This window comes from Calidris pugnax, unplaced genomic scaffold (genome assembly GCF_001431845.1).
Source record: "Calidris pugnax isolate Ruff unplaced genomic scaffold, ASM143184v1 scaffold141, whole genome shotgun sequence".
Classification (NCBI taxonomy): domain Eukaryota; kingdom Metazoa; phylum Chordata; class Aves; order Charadriiformes; family Scolopacidae; genus Calidris; species Calidris pugnax.
Window position 1 is genome coordinate 1021264 of NW_015090902.1, and position 20232 is coordinate 1041495.

The following is a 20232-nucleotide window of genomic DNA, read 5'->3' on the forward strand; positions in this document are numbered from 1 at the left end:
CCCAGCGCCGCCATTAGGGGCCCGTGGCGCGGCGGCGGGCCGGGGCTCGGCCGGAGGAAGGGAGAGCCGCAGGCCGTGAGTAGCACCGCCATGGCCGCGGGGGAAGGGGAGAGCAGCGCTTTGGGCGCAGGGCTGACCGGGGCGGGCTGGGAAGGCGCTGGGCGGCAGCCGGCCGGTCGCGGCGGACAGGCCCGTGGGTCGCCTCCCCGCCATCTCCCCCCCCTACTCCTGCCGCCTCCCCGGCTGTCGGGGCACCCCGAGAGCCTTCCCTGAGGAACATAAACCAGCCGGGACGACGTCGGTTGAAAGCGGCGGGTTTAAACCCCGCCTTTTCTCCGCGCATCCCGCCGGGAGCAGCCCCGGGGGTGCTGCCGGGCCCCGGTTCAAGGGGCGCTGGGCGACTTTCGGGTTTCGCTTTCGGTTCTCGGGGCTGCAGCCCTTGGAACGGGAGGGGACGCCGGTTCCAGCCGTACATCAGCACCCTGGGAAGCTGCGAGTTATCCTTGGGAGTCAGAAAGCCCTCTTGGTACCTTAAGTGGGGCTCGCTATTAAAGGGGGGGTTTGCCGTCTGCTTTCTGTGGGGAGAAAAAAAATGTGTGTAAGTGTGGTGGAGTCCAACGCGGTGCTACAGTACGGTGAAAATAAGGCTCTTACATTTTTTTTCTATTTAGTGTCAACATGCTCATTTACTCCAAGGCTTTTTTGTGGTTTGTATTTACATCCTCTAACCCAGGTTGTCATTCCAGACTATACTCTTGACTAGTTTATACGTCTTGCAGCCCTGCAAACCCCATCTCGGAGACTCATGTGCTCTTTTCAGTGATTTCAGTGGGACTCCACTTAGGTGAAACAGTCCTCAGGCCAGGCCAGGTTTAGATAAACTAAACGTTGTCCCGTTGTTGAAGATGAGAAATAGCAGAAGGGGATAAGGACAGAACATAAATCTTGCAAAATGAAATAGCTTTTTAAAAGCATCTTTTGCGATTAAGCTCAGCAAGAAATTGTACAGATTTAATTTAACCAAAGAAGGCTTTACTTAGGTTTTGTTCAGTGGATTTTCATACAGGTGTGTTTGTGCTTCCATAGGAGCCTTATTAACTTCTGTGCATCCTGGCATGTTTTTTAACGTGCATTCCTCACTGAAATCTGTAATTCCTGACTCTGTTTTTCCTCTGTAGGTTCTTTGCTTCTGCTTTATGCCTCGGAAGTATTTAAGTTAATTTGTCTGTTTTGGTCACATTTGAGGGCAGAGCTGGACTCGCAAAGATTACAAGTTATTCTCATTAGCAGTGTTATGGTGCTAGCAGTGTTAGGCATCTCTTGATTTGTTGTGGTTATCAAGCATGAGGCAAAGACGCCCCTCCACTCTGTGGTCACAGGGACTGGAAAGGGACATGTGGGTGGAAAGGGACACATGGGTGGTAAGCCAGGGGCAGCATAATGGTCTGTGGATTGTAAGCCATCACATCTGTTACGATGGCAGTTTCAGAACTCTGTCATTAGAGGAATAAGTGCTGAAAAATCCACAAGTCCCATCTGTTTCGGTTTGAAGTTACTATATAGAATTATTTGTTTGGATACTGATAAACATTACATTTTCAGCCTAGGAGACCACGCAAGGCTTTGTCATCGTTTGAAATTTTCGCCAAGGGTCTGAATAAAGGCCTGGGAGCTAAGGCTTCTAATTCACCCAGTCATTGACCAGCTGGAGTAACTAAAGCTTTTTAACCTAGATGCAGGACATTGCCTAAACATATCTTTATGTTATGCAGGTGCACAGCCTGAAAACCAGCCAAAAAGAAACTGGTGCTCCGAAATGCTGTTCCTACGGGCAGGCTCTGTGTTCCTTGGCAAATTGTACCAAATGTGGGATTAGGTGTCTAATTAAAGGTGCTCAGTTGTGATTCTCTGCAGTAGGGTGTGGGGAGAAATGGGGACTGCTAAAGGGCAATTCCTCCTGCCTCTCTGAGATACTACCCAGTGGCTAAGGTGGTGGTAGAGACATGCTGTTTCTTTTTCATACATGATGTGTAAAGTTGTCAAAAGGTATATTAACATCATATTTCCTGTTTATTTTTGTTTTTTCCTGAGTCAGTATTGGTGTGACTAATAGGCTTAGCAGATGGAAAACAAAGGATCTTCACAACAACTTGCATCTGCAGGGTTGTGGCTCTGCATTGATGTCAGTTCAGAGTTCAAGCAACATAATCCCGTTACTTTTATAATCATAATTTGGCTTTGTGAAATAAAGCAAGATGGAGGAGGCATAAGGCTGCTACAAAAAAAAAAAGTGGAAATGTAGTTTGAATGCAGGTTACAGATGGCAGTAGTCACCAGCCACAAATACTGCTGTGCTCTTGGGGTTGGAGAAAACCAGAATGCAGACCAGACCCTCATGGCAGGGGAATTCTGTTTTATTCCAAATGTATGGTTAATTCACATAGAATAGATCGCATTGTCCTAGACAAAGTGTAGGAAATACTAGCAACAATTAGTTTAAATGAGGAAATAAGAACTTTATTTCTTTATTATCTAGCATTCTGTTTTGTGCAGCGTCAGGACAAAATGTTGGCTAGATAACGTGTAGTTGTTTGTGCAGTGTCAGGACAAAATGTTGGCTAGATAACGTGTACTTCTAGACACTAATTCATGCTTAGGGCTACTGTAGCAAAATACATTTGGTCTTGTCTGGCATGAATATAATACTCTTTTTCTGAAGACTTTGTTTAAGGGAATATGTATGGCTGTGTCTCTAGCATAGGGCCTTATGGAAAGTCAGAAAATTGGTTGGTTTGATGACAGTACGACTTATGAGATGGTGACTTACGTGTCTGATAACTTGTCTGGAACAGATTCCCGCCTGTTTTCTTATAATTCTTATAATTTTCTGATAGCAAGCTGTTTTCCCCAAGCTATGAGACTTTATCCTCTGCTTTAGTAATAGTTTCTCCCATTAGGGCTGCCCGCAAGCTTGCGGTGAAGTGCTTTAGCGTAAGAGTGGATTTGGGGAATGTACCCAGTTACACCCAGATACAGACTGGCCCTTTCTGCTGAGAGACAAAGACAAGTGTTTGTGTGTAGCTTACAGGGAATATCTCTTGGAGGAGCATAGATTCTGCAAAGAAGCATTCTTGGAAGGGGACAGAAATCAAACGGATTGTGTTCTGTGCTTTCAGACCACAGGCTAAGTCTTGAAAACATGATTCCTGCAACTGTTGACACTGTCCTGAGTGCTCTGTATTTATGCTGCCACAGAAAGAACTGGTTACACTCGGAGAAGAAACACAAGAAACACTAAGGACTGAAATGCGCTTGCAGCTAAAGTATCCTCATCATGAATAGGTACACAACTATCAGACAGCTTGGTGATGGCACCTATGGCTCTGTCCTCCTAGGGAGAAGCATTGAATCTGGAGAGCTAATAGCCATTAAAAAGTGAGTATTTTCATTTGTTATTTAACAGTGGGTGGTCCAGGTGTTTCTGTTCTATGGTCCCCATCCCTTGGCCATGTTGGTTTGAGTATTTCGCATTCCATGCAACGTTTGTATTTGGGGTTGTACTGGGGCAGCATGCAAAGCTCCTGTTCCCTGTATCCTCCAAAGCTCCAGCAGAAGATAGAGGGTGAGATATATAGGCTTATTGTAACAGTGCTCTGCTACTATGTGCAGTCAGACACGTATGATGTATATTATTCCGCAATACGGCTTTGGAATCTGCACTCCCTTCTCTGCTGCTGACACAGAACATGCATTTCGTGGTCTAATTTCCAGTGAAACATTAGTATTGCAGTGATAATTAACACAATGGATCTCACTGTCCATTATCTAATCTTTATATGCTGTTACATATTGGTCCTTTCAGCTTAAAATTTTCTTAAAATTCCTTGAGAAATCCACTGCATTTTTTTCTCTGCTGCTTCAGCAGTGACCTCGGTTTGTAAATGGCTTATTTGTCCTAGTTGTGGTAAGAGTCAGCTGTAAAGCATTGCAGGCACCTTCCTGAAATACCGACCATGACCCAGGGACATACTTGTCAAAAGAGCTTTCAGTACAATGCTGTTTTGTATGAACAGTCAATAGCTGCCTTTAGCAACTTTCTAGATCTTCTGTGCTCAGGGTGTTTTTTCTGTATCAAACCTTGCCAGAGACACCTTTGATTTTCATTTTGCAACATAGTACAAACTCAAAAATTACAGAACAAGCCAGAAGATGTTACTTTCTTAGCTTACAGATTAATGCCAATCCATTATCAAGAACAGAAATGGTCTAGTGGTGGAACATGCAAGGCAATAACTGCGAAAACACTACTAACAAAACCAAAAATAATTCAGACCCCTTCACATAATAAAGGGCTTGTAGTTCTTAAGCTATTCTAAGAGCTGATTTCAAACTGGAAGGGTAATACTGAATTGGTATTTAAGTCTGACAAAGACCCAGATCTTCAAAGGGTGTCTAACTCCCTCTGAAATCCAGACCTCCAAGCAGCTGGGTAATTTTGTAAATTTAATCTGTGCTCTTCTGTGTGTGTGTGAACATGAGAGCCTTCATCCTGTTGGTCCTGAAGCATGGAGTTGTGTGTGAAAGAACTGAGTCATATTCAAAATGCATATGAACAAATAGGATCATACGTTATAAAGAAATAATATGCTCAGAGTTTTATATCCTGGCTTAGGAGAAAATAGATCTGCCCCACAGATCTGTTCCTGTTGGAGCCGAGTTGCTTATAAGCATTGAAAGGAAAGGCAGAATTCGAAAAGCCTTTGGCACAGTAGATGCAACTCACGCGGGAGAGAGAAACACAGGGCACAGTGGACACTGAAAAATGAAGAAATACAACTTAGAGGGGAAAGGTATTGAAATTACAGAGAAATCAAAATATAGAGAAGAGGAGCAAGAAGAATATGATAGATTTTGGGACCCAGTTAAGTGATTTAATTTGGTCTTTGTTAGGTTTGATTCAAAACTTAGTCTGAGTTGTTCATAACTGTTACAGTTAGTCTCCACCACATTATATACTGGAAAGAAAAATAGCATGCTCTGACTTGTTGAAGGCTCTGAAATTTTTGCAGCAATGTAGATACACGAAAAAAGGCAACCCTGTGCAATAGTAATGCTTTTAAATTCTATTAGAGTGGACCTTGTCTAGAGATGCAAAATGTTTTGCCAAAGCAGGTAGCACCTTATATTTTGATGGAAAAACTGAATTGTTAAGATGTAAGGAGAGTTACAGGTCTAAGACCAGCTGATGTGGACCGTGTATTAATTATTTTTTCTCCTCTACTTATTGTAGAATGAAGAGAAAGTTTTATTCCTGGGAGGAATGCATGAACCTTCGAGAGGTTAAGGTACTTGTTTCATTCAGTAGTTGACTTCAAATTAGACAATCCTATCACATTTTCGGGTAACATCAAATTCTTTCCTGGCTCTGCATTTTAATGGATTGTCTTTAGTCTTATAAAAATTCTTATGAAAACTCTGTAATCTTACAAAAAATCATATGATTGTAGAGAGCTGCTTCCTTCTTGCGCTTCTGCTGAGTGAGAGAGCTTTCCTGTCACAGAACCTGGAGCTGATTGGTGTTTGTTTTTCAGAGCTTGAGAACACATGCCCTTTGCTTGGCAAAAACCTTTGTACATGCATTTTTTTCTGGATAGTTGGTTTGGGGACAGTTCTAACACCAGCAAAGCTTTGGGGGTATGTTCTAAGGACCTCCCTTGATTTCTAGTCCTTGCTATCACTTTTGCGAACATGCAGACAACCTAGGTCACTTTCTTACAGTACTAAATACTGGTAACAAGAGTGATTGTAGAATACACTAAAAATCTAAAAGGAAGGGAGAGTGAAGACCCAAGTATGCTGGTTTTGGCTACGATAGAATTAACTTTCTTTATAGTAGCTTGTATGTTTTGGATTTGTGACCAAAATGTTGATTAACATGGGGATGTTTTAATTACTGGTGAGCAGAGCTTGCACAACATCCAGCCTTCTCTGTTTCTCATGCTTCCCCACCAAGCAAATAGGCTGATGGTGAGCAAGAGGTGGGGAGGGGACACAGCCAGGACAGTTCACCCCAGCTGACCAGAGAGGTGTTCTGTATGACATTGTGCTCAGCGGTAAAAGCTGGGGAATGTTTGGAGGGATGGTATTTGTCTTGGTGTGATGCTTTCCTGGAGGTGGCAGGACACCTGCCTGCCACTGGGAAGCAGGGAATGAATTCCTTATTTTGCTTTGCTTGCACATACAGCTCTTGCTCTGCCTATTGAGCTGTCTCAACCCGTGAGTTTTCTCCCTTCCTGCCCTTCTGAGCCTTTCCCCACCCCACCGAGGGCAGATGAGCGAGCTCAGCTCCCCACCAGGTTAATCCACAAGACCAAGGAAGAATTTCCAGGGTTATATCTAGTCCTGAGTCTAACCTGGCTGTTGTCAGTGCGAGTACAGGAAGAGTGTGAATTCTGCCAGTAGGAAGTTACTTATAGAGAAAATGCAATTGTTTTGGTGCCTACCGTGATACCAGATCAGGCTTTTAAGTGACCACTGCATTAATTGACATGTATGCTGTATACATATCTGGGAATATTTGGAGATCTGGTCTTAGTTCTCAGAGCTGTCTGATTATTTAAAATAGTGCAGAATTTTTGAAGCCACGTCTTCTGTATCAGTAAGATAGTTATTGCTTTATCATTACAGTAAGACCCTTGTAAAATCCCATTTGTGTATTTTCTGTTTCTAGTCTTTGAAGAAATTAAACCATGCCAATGTGGTAAAGCTGAAAGAAGTTATCAGAGAAAATGATCATCTTTATTTTGTGTTTGAATACATGAAGGAAAATCTTTATCAGTTAATGAAAGAAAGGTATGTGACAACGTCACCCCTTCCTGTTATAAATTATTGCTTGTGTAATGTACTTTCAGCACCCATGTTGCTTTTCAGAGGACTTTGGATCATTTGTTTAGGCTTAGATCACTATGGCTTAAAGCTGTGTGCTGCAGCAGGAGCTGTGGCTGTCACCTTAGAGCATATGCCAAATGGTTTAGTGAGAGTTTCCAGTGTCTCTTCCCAGATCAGCCTGGCACACAAATCCAGCAGTCTTTTGGGAGTTAGGAACTGTGGGCTTCTAACAGCCCTCGTGCTGAGGAGGCATGGAACCTAGAACTTTTGTTTCTAGGTAATTACTCCAACCAGCAATGGATTTTCTGTTAGAGGATGGTATCACCACCTCCTCTCTTATGGTTTCCTCAAATAAACGACTGTATAAAAAGTGGTTGAAAATGTAAACATGAGGGGTCAAATTTTGGATTGGTTCTAGGAATTTTTTTTTCCTTCCAATTTGAACTAACATGTCCAGAGACTGTATATTTCATTTGTCAGCAATTTCAATGAAATCTAGCTTTTGGACCATGATAGCATCCTCCAGAGCATAATTTGGGGCAAAATAGCTCCTTGTTCTGAGTTGTTCTCTGGGAAGGCTGTTTTCTCTCTCTGAACCATAGAGTCAGCCTGGGATGACAGTAGTCTTACTTGATTTAACAAAGTAAGGTTATTGTTACAGTATATCTTTTTTAAGCACAAAAGTATTTATTATGCGTGTTTAGGTACAGAACCACTTCAGCTAAATTGTGCACATATATACGGATGCTGATTTTTAATTATATGAAATTATGAACCTTGAGAAAATCATTCAAGCGTATAACATACAAACCAGTTATCTTTAGGGATTTCTTAGAAATGCTTGATATATCCTACCTCCTTATGAAAACAAAAAGGGCAGATGTCCTTAAAAGTGTGCTACACATCATATTCTCTCCAGTTTAGCTAGGCCTTGGACTGGTTAGACATTGTATAAATCAAACCTTTAAAAATGTGATTTAAGTCTTAGTTAAAATTGCCAGTCTTGCTGGAAGAGACTGCAGTGGAAATATGACTCTCTTTCAGCTGTAATTTAAAAAATAAGCAAGCAAATATGAAAAGCTGACTCTAGTAGCTGATCTCACTTCGGAAATATGTGATGGTCAGGTTTTTTGAAAGGAATCAAGCTGAGGAAATTGAATAAAGCCCAGGCCGTCTTCTTCATTCACTGTTAGCCTCTTTCTAAGTAAAATTGTCACTGATTTTCACCCCAACCCATCTCTGCTGTGTTTGGGCATGCACAAAGGCAGCTGGTACAGAGCTGGTTGATCAGAATCCTCTCATGGTGAGAGAGACTGTCCTCAAACTGCCTGCCATGGCTTATCTTCTTATGAGAAAGAGAACCTCTTGTCTTCAGTGGTAGCAGATGAGACTGATTTTTCAGATAACAGAATAGAAATAAGTAGCACATCAGCTGTTAGATAATAACAAGGTAAAGATATGGCTTCTATATGCTTTAGAAGAAAGGCCAGAAGAAACTGTGTGAAGAGCACTAAATCAACATGAACCCTTGCTGTCTTGAGGAGCATGTCTGATGTATATGTGTTAAGGTCTGTTCAGTTTGGCCAATTTTCTTTTTTTCCCTTTTTTAATTCACTGTCCCACATAGTCTTACCATGATGTCACATAGTCTCAATGTAATGTAATATGGCAGTTCTGCAAATACTTTTCCAATAACATTTACACAGTAAACTGTTTATATGAGGGTGCTTAAAATATATCTAGCAGTTTTATTGTCATTGTTACCTTTTATCTTAGGTTCGTTAGATAGCATAAGCCAATATGCAAACTTAATCATTAATATTTATTTCTTCTCTTTCATCCCACAGAAACAAACTGTTTCCTGAGTCTACAGTTAGGAATATTATGTATCAGATCCTGCAAGGGCTTGCATTTATCCATAAGCATGGTAGGTTATGTTTTAGCTGTAAACATTTTGAATTAGAATGAGATAGTGTCTGCGTAAGTTGTTTTGTGGTTTTTTTTTTTTAATGAGTACACTAACAATTACATTACTAACTTCAGTAAAGGGAGTGATCAAAAGAATGTGACTATATGAGACATTCAGATTACAGAAAATAACTATAAAATATGGATGAGTCATGTTAGTCTGAAGGTTTGCTCAGTTCCTTTTCTGTATATTTCTACTTTCTCAGACTGTGAGCTGGCCAATTTCTAAAAACTTGTCTGACCTTAATGGGCACATTTATTGATCAATTTAGAGGTCCCTTGAGATTAAGAATAAAGAAAAAAATAGTCTTTTCTCAAGGTACACACAGATACCTGAATAAAATGCACAGTCTCCATAAGATACAGTGAAAGTAATAAAGTCTGAATGACAAACAGCTTGCATTGCATGGTCTTCTGACTAATTTTTACAATAATCATAAAAGCTAAAGCTGATATACCAGCCAATAGTGACAAGATGATAACTTTATGATTTAATGCTAACTTCCTCACCGTGTTTTGCTGCCCTCTGCAGCTCTGCCTGCTTAATACACAGTCGTGTATGTTGCTGGTCAGCTCTTGGGGCTGTCAGAAGAGAACTAACATCAGTGGCCAAAGTCCTGGAAGTGAAAGGCTTGTAGGACCAGCATTTCGGTTAATTTAAGAACACATTTAACTTTGTTTTGCAAAACGTTTTCAAACTAATGGCTTTATTCTCACTTCTAATGATGCTGGGATACGCTTCTAAAACCAAACCAGAAATTCCAGTCTGTTCCCGTGAGATACAAAAGATTTTAAACCAGAAAAATAATATGATTTAGTTGCAAAAATCTAAGCCGCCTTTTAAAAATAAATTGTCAAATGGATCACAACCTTGCAGAATACCTTTTGCTGCTATTTAGCTTACTGTAGTAAAGAGCGTACAGTTTTGTGTCAAAACTAACTGCCCTGTTTGCTGCTACACACTAGACTGATATTTCTGCCAAGATCTTGCAAATCCGCAGTTACAAAGGTCTGGAAATTCATGGCAAGCCTGACAGGATGGTCTTGATGGTCTTGTGGCTCACAGTGTAAAGCCAGGTGTCCCAAGATTCTCTCTGCAACAGTTTTGGAAAAATCGTGCAAACTTTTTTTGTCCTGTCTTTATTTCTATGTTCCACTCCTCTATGGCATAGAAATGTTGGTCAAGTAAACTTTTTATATTCTTTGGCCATCCAGAGCACCCTTTCATATTTGAATACACAATCTTTTTACAGGTTTGCCATGAAGTAAATTGCCTCAAAAGTATTCTGTTGGTGCATTGCATATCTGTGCAGCAAAATACAGAAGTGGTTGTCCTAAATGCTAAAAGCAACCTTGATTGCTCTGTCTGGTACCTTCCTTTACGAGACAGTAGTTCAAGCTGGCACCAGAATATTTACTTAATATCCTTAGGAAGGACATAATCTGCTGGTTGGTAAAAACGTACAGCAGTGTCTTCAGTGATGTCAGGCATTAATCTAGCAAACAAAAGTTAATATGCTGGACAGTATCCTTTGTGGATGTTCATTCTGTTCTCTGTGGGGGCATATTCAAGGCCATGGAAAAAACTAAACAAGTTGTAAAGTCTCTGAGAAGGTGGTTATAGGACTCTAGTAAGGCACTACAGAGGGAGCTGTATCTAGGATACAGTGGTCTCAGGTGGCTGCAAAAAAGAAGTGTAAGGACAAGTTTTCCAGGTAAAGGGTGGAAGGAAATTTCAGAGACAGTAGTCAGTAATATTCTAGCCCTCTTCTCTCATTTGTATTGAGACCTCTTGCCAAATGGGCATCTGTGATCAAGTTTTGCTGAACACAGCTCTAAAAAAGACACTCCTCTTTCTGATAGGGTGATCAGTAATTGAGTGCTTGCAGATTATTAATTTCTCAGATTTAAAAAGGAGTTTCAAAGTGAAGAAAAAAAAAACTACCTCATGTTTTAATTTGTATTCTGTTTAAAAGAACTTTTGAAGTAATTTCCTGATGTCTCTATTGCACTGTTTTCAACACAATTAGAATTAGTATCACTTGAAAAGGAGCTATCTGACTGAATGCTCTGAATTGTTAGAAGACAGTCAGCTTGTGTATGCTGTTCTGCACAGTCTGACTGACTGTACACTGACTAGCTCTGTTGATCACGTGAAGCTTTGAACTGTATTCTGTTTAAAAGAACTTTTGAAGTAATTTCCTGATGTCTCTATTGCACTGTTTTCAACACAATTAGAATTAGTATCACTTGAAAAGGAACTATCTGACTGAATGCTCTGAATTGTTAGAAGACAGTCAGCTTGTGTATGCTGTTCTGCACAGTCTGACTGAACAACCAGTACACTGAGTAGCTCTGTTGATCACGTGAAGCTTTGAACTCTTGTGTTGTGCTAGTCAAGCTTCAGCAGTAAGAACTAAAGCACAACAAGCCAGGTGAAAAATAAAGGTTACAGCTTGGGGCGGCATTGCAACGCACATTAATATTTCATTTGAATTTTAGGGTTCTTTCACAGAGACTTGAAACCCGAAAACCTCCTTTGCATGGGACCAGAACTTGTGAAAATAGCAGACTTTGGCTTAGCGCGAGAAATCAGGTCTAGACCTCCTTACACCGACTATGTCTCCACAAGATGGTGAGTGCTGGTGTTTGCCTACCTTGTGTGAAACTTAAAATCCAGAAATAAAGAAGTAAAGTATGAAATTTGTGCTGAAAGTAATATGACTTTTGATGCCTCTTCTCTATGAAACTTTTCAAATTATGCCAAGCTTAAATAAAAGTTTCAGTTAGTGCAAGACAGTTTACAGATGGCAGCAGCATGGGGAACAAAGAGGAGACCTGATAAGACAAGTGGGATGTGCTGGGACTGGTGCATGTCAGAAAGGTGTTAGAGGGCCTACAAAATCTTATGTAGGTTTTAATTCTTCATTCTAGAAATTAAAGTGAAGTCCTATAGGGATAGGAACTTTTTTGAGGAATGTTTGTTCTTAACAGCAAAGAAGGAAGAGCTGAATGGTTTCATGTATGTCTGTTTGAGGTGTGTTGATTGATGGGATGTTTTTAATTATTATTATTTTTTTCTTCTCTTACAGGTACAGGGCTCCTGAAGTCCTTCTGAGGTCCACCAGCTACAGTTCTCCAATAGATATTTGGGCTGTTGGTTGTATAATGGCAGAAGTTTACACACTGAGGCCTCTCTTTCCAGGCGCCAGTGAAATTGATACTATATTCAAAATTTGCCAAGTCCTGGGGACGCCAAAGAAGGTAGCTACAGTGACATTCCACACTGCAGTAATGCTGGAGGTGCTCTGCAATACAGAATGGCACAATAGCAGTCAGCATAAAAGTCATTGGTTTTCACACTTAACTGCTGTTGTATGGCATTGATCTCAGATATACTAAACTAAATGAAAACTGATTTTCTGTGCATAAGCATTATGTAATTATGTTATAAAACCTGACATTTAGAGGAGGAGAAATAGACCCATCAACAGCAAACAAGGTAATTTGGCTGAGATTTCATTAGGTGGAAATTTCATTTTCTCTTGCATATTGTATGTAAACCTATGGTTTAAGAAGCTAGAATTTGGAATCATGGCAAGTCTGCAACCTGATTCAGTTTGTGCCTTTGACTTGGCCAGATGTAAAGCAAGACTTACCTCTCAGCACAGGTTTGAAGTGAAAACGGTAGCGAAATTTTGAAAACAGACTAGAGCAAGCTGGGGGCAGCCTATTGCTGACAGGAGAACATACGTTAGTGTCCTTGGGCACTGTGATGTTTTACAGCTGAACTTTCTTTGTGATTGGAAATCTCATTCTTCCAGAACGACTGGCCTGAAGGCTACCAGCTTTCAGCCTCCATGAATTTCCGCTGGCCTCAGTGTGTACCTAACAACCTAAAAACCCTCATACCTAACGCCAGCAGTGAAGCAGTGCAGCTCATGAGAGACATGCTGCAGTGGGACCCCAAAAAACGGCCAACAGCTAGTCAGGTTTGGTTTGGTTTTGTTTTCTTTCTCTTGCCTCTGCTTATGACACTTCTTTTTCACTGCAAAACACCTTTTATAGACAGTCATTTAGCAGTTACTCAGGCGAGCGGTTCTTGGAAGGGAGGAGAGCAGAAGCGCCTCTGCTTATGACACTTCTTTTCACTGCAAGACACCTTATATAGACAGTCATTTAGCAGTTACTCAGGCGAGCGGTTCTTGGAAGGGAGGAGAGCAGAAGCCAAGAACAATTTGCAAGACAAAGGGGGGTAATTAAAAGGGAGTAATCAGTCTCTTTTGTGCAACATCGACTTCAACTGGACTGCGGGGGGGTGTGTGCTCAATGATCAAGTATGTGACTTCGGTGTGAATAATTACATCTGCTGATTCCCACCCCAGAAGAAAGGAAATCAAATTTTTACTGTCACATAGGGCTAGAGTAAGCTAAAAACTTTGATTTCCCAAGTTGTATCCTAACATCTCCATTATGTTTTAGGCACTTCGATATCCGTACTTCCAGGTTGGGCATGTCCTGGGTGTTCAGGAACTGGTGAAGCAAAAGGAACTGCAGAATAAATCATCTCTGCATATCAAGCCTGTCCCTCCAGCACAACCCCCTCCGAAACCTCATGCCCGCATTTCGTCAAGGCCTTTTCAACAAAACCAGTCTTCTCAGCATTTGGTTTACCCATTCAAGACAGAGAACTCTGGGACTGAGCACAGTCACTACTTACAGGAGGACAAGTCTAACCAGGTTCTTCTGCCTGCAATTCACAATAAGGTTCCTCAGCAGGTAAAGGTCCATCTAGCCTACGATACACCTCCTGATATACTGCCTGATTTTTCCCTAATTGTGTTTCCTTTTCTTGTTCTCTTTCATAAGGTTCTTATACTTTACTAAAAGGACAGGAAATAGGAATAAAGACTAGTTATAACTTTCTGCTAGAAACTGGAAGTTACTCTGTTGAAATCTAAGTCAAATTGCTATAAAACAAGCAAGTTGATTTCTCATTTCAAAGCCATTTTGTGCCTCCCTTTGTTGTAAAGCACCACTTAAAGGATTTTGACGCTGTGATTGCGTGCAAGTAAAAAGGATGTGCAGTGGTGAGAATATTAATGGGACCGAAGCCAGAGAGAAAAAGTATTAAGCTAAATAATACTGAAATGAGGGGGACGGGGGCTATTGCCCTCCTTCATTTAAAGCATCCAATTTAAGTCACTGAGAGTAATAGTCCCTTTGGGTTTCTATACCATGGGAAACAACAGATTCTTCTTTCAGTGCTAGAACCTACCATTTCTGTTGATTATATGTGGAGATTGGATTCATAAGATAGATGATGAGAGCTGACTGTGTGGATGATGCTGCTGCTGCAGAGAGATCTGTCTTAAGTAGGGTCAGTACTGGCCATGTCCAGGGTTGGGCAACATTGAAATGTACTGATGAGCTTAAATGGCTGAAGAGAAGTAATTCTGTACCTGTGCTATCCCACAAGAAAAAGACATTTTGTAATGTCTAGGCACAGGCTTATGGAAACATGAATGTGGCTGCAGTTTTGTACTCTTAAGGTGGGTCAAGAAATAAAAATTGAGCGTGAGCTAGTTGTTTTGGAGGTATATAATGAAATATAAATAGAATTGGAATTGAGAGCCAAGAAATTTATTCTTCTGTCAGTCCAAGATACTTTATTACGGGGTGAAATACAGAATATACATAATAACATCTGCAGGCTCCACATTGTGCTCTTAGCATGTTTAACAAAAGATAAGGATTCTGTTATTACTCTTTGAGACAGGAAAAAAAAGTCCTCTTTGTTCCTGTCACCTGGTTCATGGTGTAAGTGTATGTGCGTTTGTTTCTTTTCAATCTTTATATCAGAAAACTGCTGCTGGGACTGAGAATATAAATGGTGAACTTAAACCAAAACCTAGGCGGAGGTGGGGACATCTTGCTAGAACAGTGAAGAGTTCTGAAGACTGGGATGACTTGGAAGACCTCGATTTCAGCTCTTCTATCACAACGATGGACTTGAAAAACAAGAAGAGACAGAGTGATGAAACTCTTTGTAGGTAAGTTGGTTTCTTTATGTTGATTTGGTCTAATTTCCTTAGACTTTGCCTCTTTTTTTTTTTTTTTTTTTTTTATATATATAACATTGGTCTTTATGGTTTCTATGGATCCAGAAACATACATGGCCTCAAGTTGCGCCAGGGGACGTTCAGATTGGATATTAAGAAAATTTTTACGCTGAAAGGGTTATTAAGCATTGGAATGGGCTGCCCAGGGAAGTAGTTGAGGCACCATCCCTGGAGGTATTTAAAGGACGGCTTGACATAGTGCTTAGAGACATGGTTTAGAGATGGTTTTTATCAGAGTTAGGTTGATGGTTGGACTAGATGATCTTAAAGGTCTCTTCCAACCCAGACAATTCTATGATTCTGTCCAGGCCAGTAAAGGACACGCAGCTTGTCTCTCTCCTGCTTTGCCTTGGCTGCTTGTTGAACTCTGACCTTTGGATTGCAACACCTTTTCTGATGGACAGTGCACCTTTCTGTACAATTCCTTGTTTGTTTTTCCCCAATGATGTGTAGCTTAAGTCTTCCCAAGTTAATCTTTGAAAATCTTATTTTCTATTTCACATATGAACCATTTTTACATATTCCATGCATGTAAGCTGTTTGGGATGACTCTAAGCTGCAGTTTCATGGATCATACACAGAAGAGGAAAAACTTACTTGAGTGATTTATAAAAATTTTAAGGGCGATATATAAGGGAAATAGAAGCGCAAACCTGATTTTCAGGGGCACATGTATGGCTTCAGGCTGAAAATATTCCCTGTTGTCTGTGTGTTTATGCTGTAGCAAACACAGCATGAGGAAACGATGAAGGCCAACTGTGGATAAACGTATGCTATAAAAATTGAACTAAGTGTAGCAATTTTTGCGTTACAGATTTGAAAGCATTTTGGACCTGAAGCCTTCAGATGCTGTAGGCTCTGGCAGCAGTGCACCTTCCCACGCAACCTTTCCACAGCAGGACACTCCCACGTTGCGAGTTTCTGCAGCAAAGCAGCACTACTTGAGACATTCTAGGTATCTGCCTGGTTAGTAACAAATACTTATTTATTTTTCATCCTGTAATTCCAACAGCAGTATGAAGTAATCATTGCTACATGAGGCTTTATCCCTTGAGCTTGTGAATGGGGGCTACTGCTTAAAGAAAATGGAGAGAGCAAGAGCTTTGCTAATGTAGGTGTTCATGATACAAATGACATTCTAGCAGTCCAGCAACTAGATAAATCCTGCTTACAAGAAGGGGACAGGATAGCTGGTACTTCTTCTTCCTGCTGGGTACCCCTACGCTTTGAAGCGTGTTAGAAAATTCCTGTTAATGTGGCAAGCTATTCCCTGTGTCCCTAAGAAGGACCAGACTGGTCTTCTAGACTGGAAAAGAAAGTGCCTTAAGTTTACCTCATGAGCATATAATACCATGAGCAACAGAAGCTAAGTAATAGTGGGAATATGTTTTGCTTTAGCTTGGGGTTAAATAGACCGCAAATCTCTGTGTCTATAGAGGAACCACATGCCTGTCTTCATGTTGACCTCTGCTGTGCTGAGACCAGCAGTGGGGCAGGAGAAGGTGCAGGAGGTGGACAGCATACCTGTCTGTATTTAAAATGAATATAAACTGAGCTGAATATAAACATACCCTCTTTCCTCACTTCTGTTTATAAAGGCAGTGTTAGCTGTTCAGCTGAATATAAACCTACCCTCTTTCCTTATTTCTGTTTATAAAGGCAGTGTTAGCTGTTCATTAACTTGTAGTAGTAGTACTTCAAAATTAATTATGTAAACTAGGGGGTGTCATGATGGTAGACTCAGTCTTTTTTACTGAAACATTGAATTTCAATGACTTTCAAACTGGATCACTTAAGGAGAGTTTTCGTAGCTAAAAGTTGTGTTACTACAGGAGGCTGTAAAACACATTGATCTCAAACGCACTTTTGCTTTACTATAAATTACAAGCCCATCTTTGCATGTTAGATACCCTGCTTAAATATAGGATGTGTATTAAATACAAATAAGATGTGATATATGACCTCTGCTGCAAACTGTTTGCACAATCTGTGGTTTCAACAGATGCGCTAAAAAGGAGCACAGTGCTGTGAGAAATGTGATGTGCCATTATTTACTCTCAGGTTATCTTGTCACTCTTAAAGTAAAATGCTGTGTTTAACACAAAGCATAAATTTCATTTACATAGTGAACTTGGCTTCTGTGACTTGACAGTATTTGTGGCCTTGATGTAAGGATCCTTTGACGTAAGCAGCCATTGATGCCAGTGGAACTATTTACACTGTTGTCTTTGCCTGTGGCCAGTCATAGCATTCCCATATGAGGGGATGGGAGGGAACCCAGGGGCATGTTAGAGTGAAAAGGTTTGTCAGCATTCCCATATGAGAGGATGGGAGGGAACCCAGGGGCGTGTTAGAGTGAAAAGGTTTTGGTTGAGTTCACTGAACTGGGCAGCTGCTCTAAGGTTGTGTATCAAACATAATGAACACCAGCCTCTGTAACAGATGTCACTGTGGTCATTTTTTGCAATAGGAATAAGCACAAGGAATAGCACAGTCTCCACTTCAAACAAAGAATCTGTTCCATCTAATCCCTGGCCCCCTTCTGGTTTGCCTGGGAAAGCTTCTGGTTTGGGAGGAAGTATTAACAGGATGAATTCAGGTAAGAAACTGTGCTTAACGCTCTGAGAAAAGATCACAGGTGATGTCTCCGCAATTTCAGACAGCTGTATTTTGGGGTCATCCAAATGACTTCAAATACATTGTCAGCTTCAAAGATGTGTGCTACTATGTCTGTTCTTTCTGTTGAAATCAGTTCTGAGCACTGTCCCTTGAACTTAGAGACTACCTTAAACTGAAACACAGTAATTTCTTCTAACGAATCCCCAAAAGTCTGGTTTGAAGTACCACATGCATAGAAGGTTGGACATCTTAGGTCTGTTCAACCTGAAATGCTTCATCTCGCCTTCAATTTCCCTCAGAAGTTTTTGTAAGTTGTATTTTCAGGTTTCCAAATTATTTTAGCCCAGCTGGTGCGTAGATGGTCATAGAGGAGGAAGCTGGTCTAAAATGAACTATCCATACATGCTTCTCTTGTTACGGGAATGAAGCAAATAAACTGTATCATCTATCATCGTGTTTTTAATTGATGCTGTTTGAAATAATAGAATAACTACAGCTTTGAAAATGTCAGACAAAAGCAAAACTCTTCAATTTTTTTCTTCTTCAGGTTTTTGGGGCATTTGGTATTTCAGGTATTTAATCCCTGTTATTTGATTTGCAGTAATTCATTTGTAGCGTTTTACAATTAGATTTTTACCAGATATACTTAAACATGTTGACATTTCTAGCTTTTATCTATGTATTCCCTCTGAATCTTTCTTGGCTTCAGGTTTTCATGTAACATTGCAGTTCTGCAGCACAGTATTTGTTTTGTATATGTTATGAAAGTGTTTGAGAAAATTTCTATTGAATCTTGGCCCAAATAAGCATTTTGGGCCTTCAGAAACTCTAGTTTAAAAAAAAAAAAAATAAAAATATCTTAACATTTTGGATGCAATTTAATGAGAAAGTTGTTCTTTAACTATTCAAGATGGGAGGATGTTGTAAATGGCTGAAGTTCATGAGAACCTAGCACATGTCTCTCTCCTGGCTCTTTACAAGTTTTTGCTTCTTTTGTAGCTGTGTAAGATATCGTTAGATTTCCCCCTTTTGTCCTTATTGCCATCGTTTCCCCCAATATGTGTTGCCACTGCTCTGCTGCTCTAGTCCCTGATGGCACACGTGCCATGGATCTGCTCTGGGCATGCTCCCTTGGGCACTGCCCGGCTGCGCGACGACTCAACGCTGGTTTATTTACAACTATTTTTGATCCAATTTCTACAGCTTACCCTACAGGTCACTCAGATCTGTTCCTGCTCATCCTGGGACAGGTTTTGTAGCTGACTTTCCAATTTTGGAAGGTGAATCTGTCCCAGTGCATTAAGGTGTGCTCTTACTGGCTTGAGTTAAGAGCTTTGTGTAGCACCGGAGTCCCAGATTCGCTGCATAGACATCAAGAATATACTCATAGGACCTAGTTGCTGAAAGTCAAAATAACTGCAAATGAAATGCTAAATTGTGGAAGCTTTGAGGAAACCTTGAAAAAGCTGAGGTGTCCCGGAAGAGCAGAAATAGCCCTTGTAGGAGTGCGGTTTGTGCCTGTTTTCCATTCATCGTTAACGCAGTCATGCTGACAGTCCCCTGAATGCAGACATCTGTAGGATCTGTGGATTTCTAGTGTCTTCAGTGAAGTTCTTGCGTTCACCAGTCCATGATCAGGCTTGATCTTGAATATGACCCATCAATGCACACCTTTATCATCACCAGGTGATGGTCTGGGAGATCCCAGTGCGTTGAGCTCAAGCATTCCTTGCTGTTTCTTTCAGGGCCCGTGGGATCAAGCTATCTCGCTAATGGTTTTATCCCTTCGTTTCTGAAGAAGGAAGTCGGCTCTGCTGGGCAGAGGGTTCAATTAGCACCAGTTGTGGATCCGTCTTCTAGTAAGTGTAGTACCAAAGTTGGCTTGGTCCCTTGCTCGTTACTCTACTAATGTTTGTTTGTTGTGTGGGTGTTTATTTTTGTCAAAATTAGGTTGACGGTTGGACAAGATGATCTTTAAGGTCCCTTCCAACCTAGAAGATTCTGTGATTCTGGGATTCTGTAATGCTTTATATATGCAGCCCTGAAGTGTATGTCTTTGCTTTGCTTTATTTATAAAGATTTGACTGACTGGAACTACAGCTCATAGCCTTGCAGAACTTCATATGGAGAAGGACATGCTTTGTTTTTACTTTGTTTATGAAATATGTGGCTTTGTCCCCAGCGTGTTTCAGTGGGACCAGTGAGAGCTGGCACAGGACTCTGTTTAACATTTTTATATATATAGACAGGGGGATTAAAGGCACCATCAGCAAGTTTGCGGACGACACCAAGCTGTGTGGTGGTGTTGATACACCAGAGGGATGGGATGTCATCCAAAAGGACCTGGACAGGCTGGAGAGGTGGGCCCAGGTGAACCTCATGAGGTTCAACAAGAGCAAATGCAAGGTTCTGCACCTGGGCCGGAACAATCCTCGCCACCAATACAAACTAGGGGGTGAGGTATTGGAAAGCAGCCCTGAGGAAAGGGACTTGGGGGTGAGGTATTTGAAAGCAGCCCTGAGGAAAAGGACTTGGGGGTGCTGGTGGATGAGAAGCTGGACCAGAGGAGGGCCACGCGGACGATCAGGGGCTTGGAGCACCTCTGCTATGGGGACAGGCTGAGGGAGCTGGGGTT

The 20232-nt window shown here is 41.1% G+C and overlaps 1 protein-coding gene across 8 annotated transcripts in view; it reads left to right on the forward strand.

Moving 5' to 3' along the window:
* The window catches only part of ICK (intestinal cell (MAK-like) kinase), a 23581-nt gene that overhangs the window by 1783 nt on the left and 1566 nt on the right, over positions 1-20232 (forward strand). For 4 of the 8 annotated variants that reach the window (XM_014948960.1, XM_014948959.1, XM_014948961.1 and 1 more), the window contains 12 exons: positions 3177-3435; positions 5291-5345; positions 6731-6852; positions 8736-8815; positions 11359-11491; positions 11949-12120; positions 12681-12848; positions 13339-13635; positions 14719-14909; positions 15793-15944; positions 17449-17577; positions 19343-19456. In XM_014948960.1, coding sequence (XP_014804446.1) covers positions 3335-3435; positions 5291-5345; positions 6731-6852; positions 8736-8815; positions 11359-11491; positions 11949-12120; positions 12681-12848; positions 13339-13635; positions 14719-14909; positions 15793-15944; positions 17449-17577; positions 19343-19456 — 1714 coding nt within the window. In that variant the 5' untranslated portion in view covers positions 3177-3334. Of the gene's footprint in view, positions 76-2614; positions 3436-5290; positions 5346-6730; positions 6853-8735; positions 8816-11358; positions 11492-11948; positions 12121-12680; positions 12849-13338; positions 13636-14718; positions 14910-15792; positions 15945-17448; positions 17578-19342; positions 19457-20232 lie in introns of those variants that run through there. The other 4 variants (XM_014948962.1, XM_014948966.1, XM_014948965.1 and 1 more) reach the window with 4 other exon arrangements.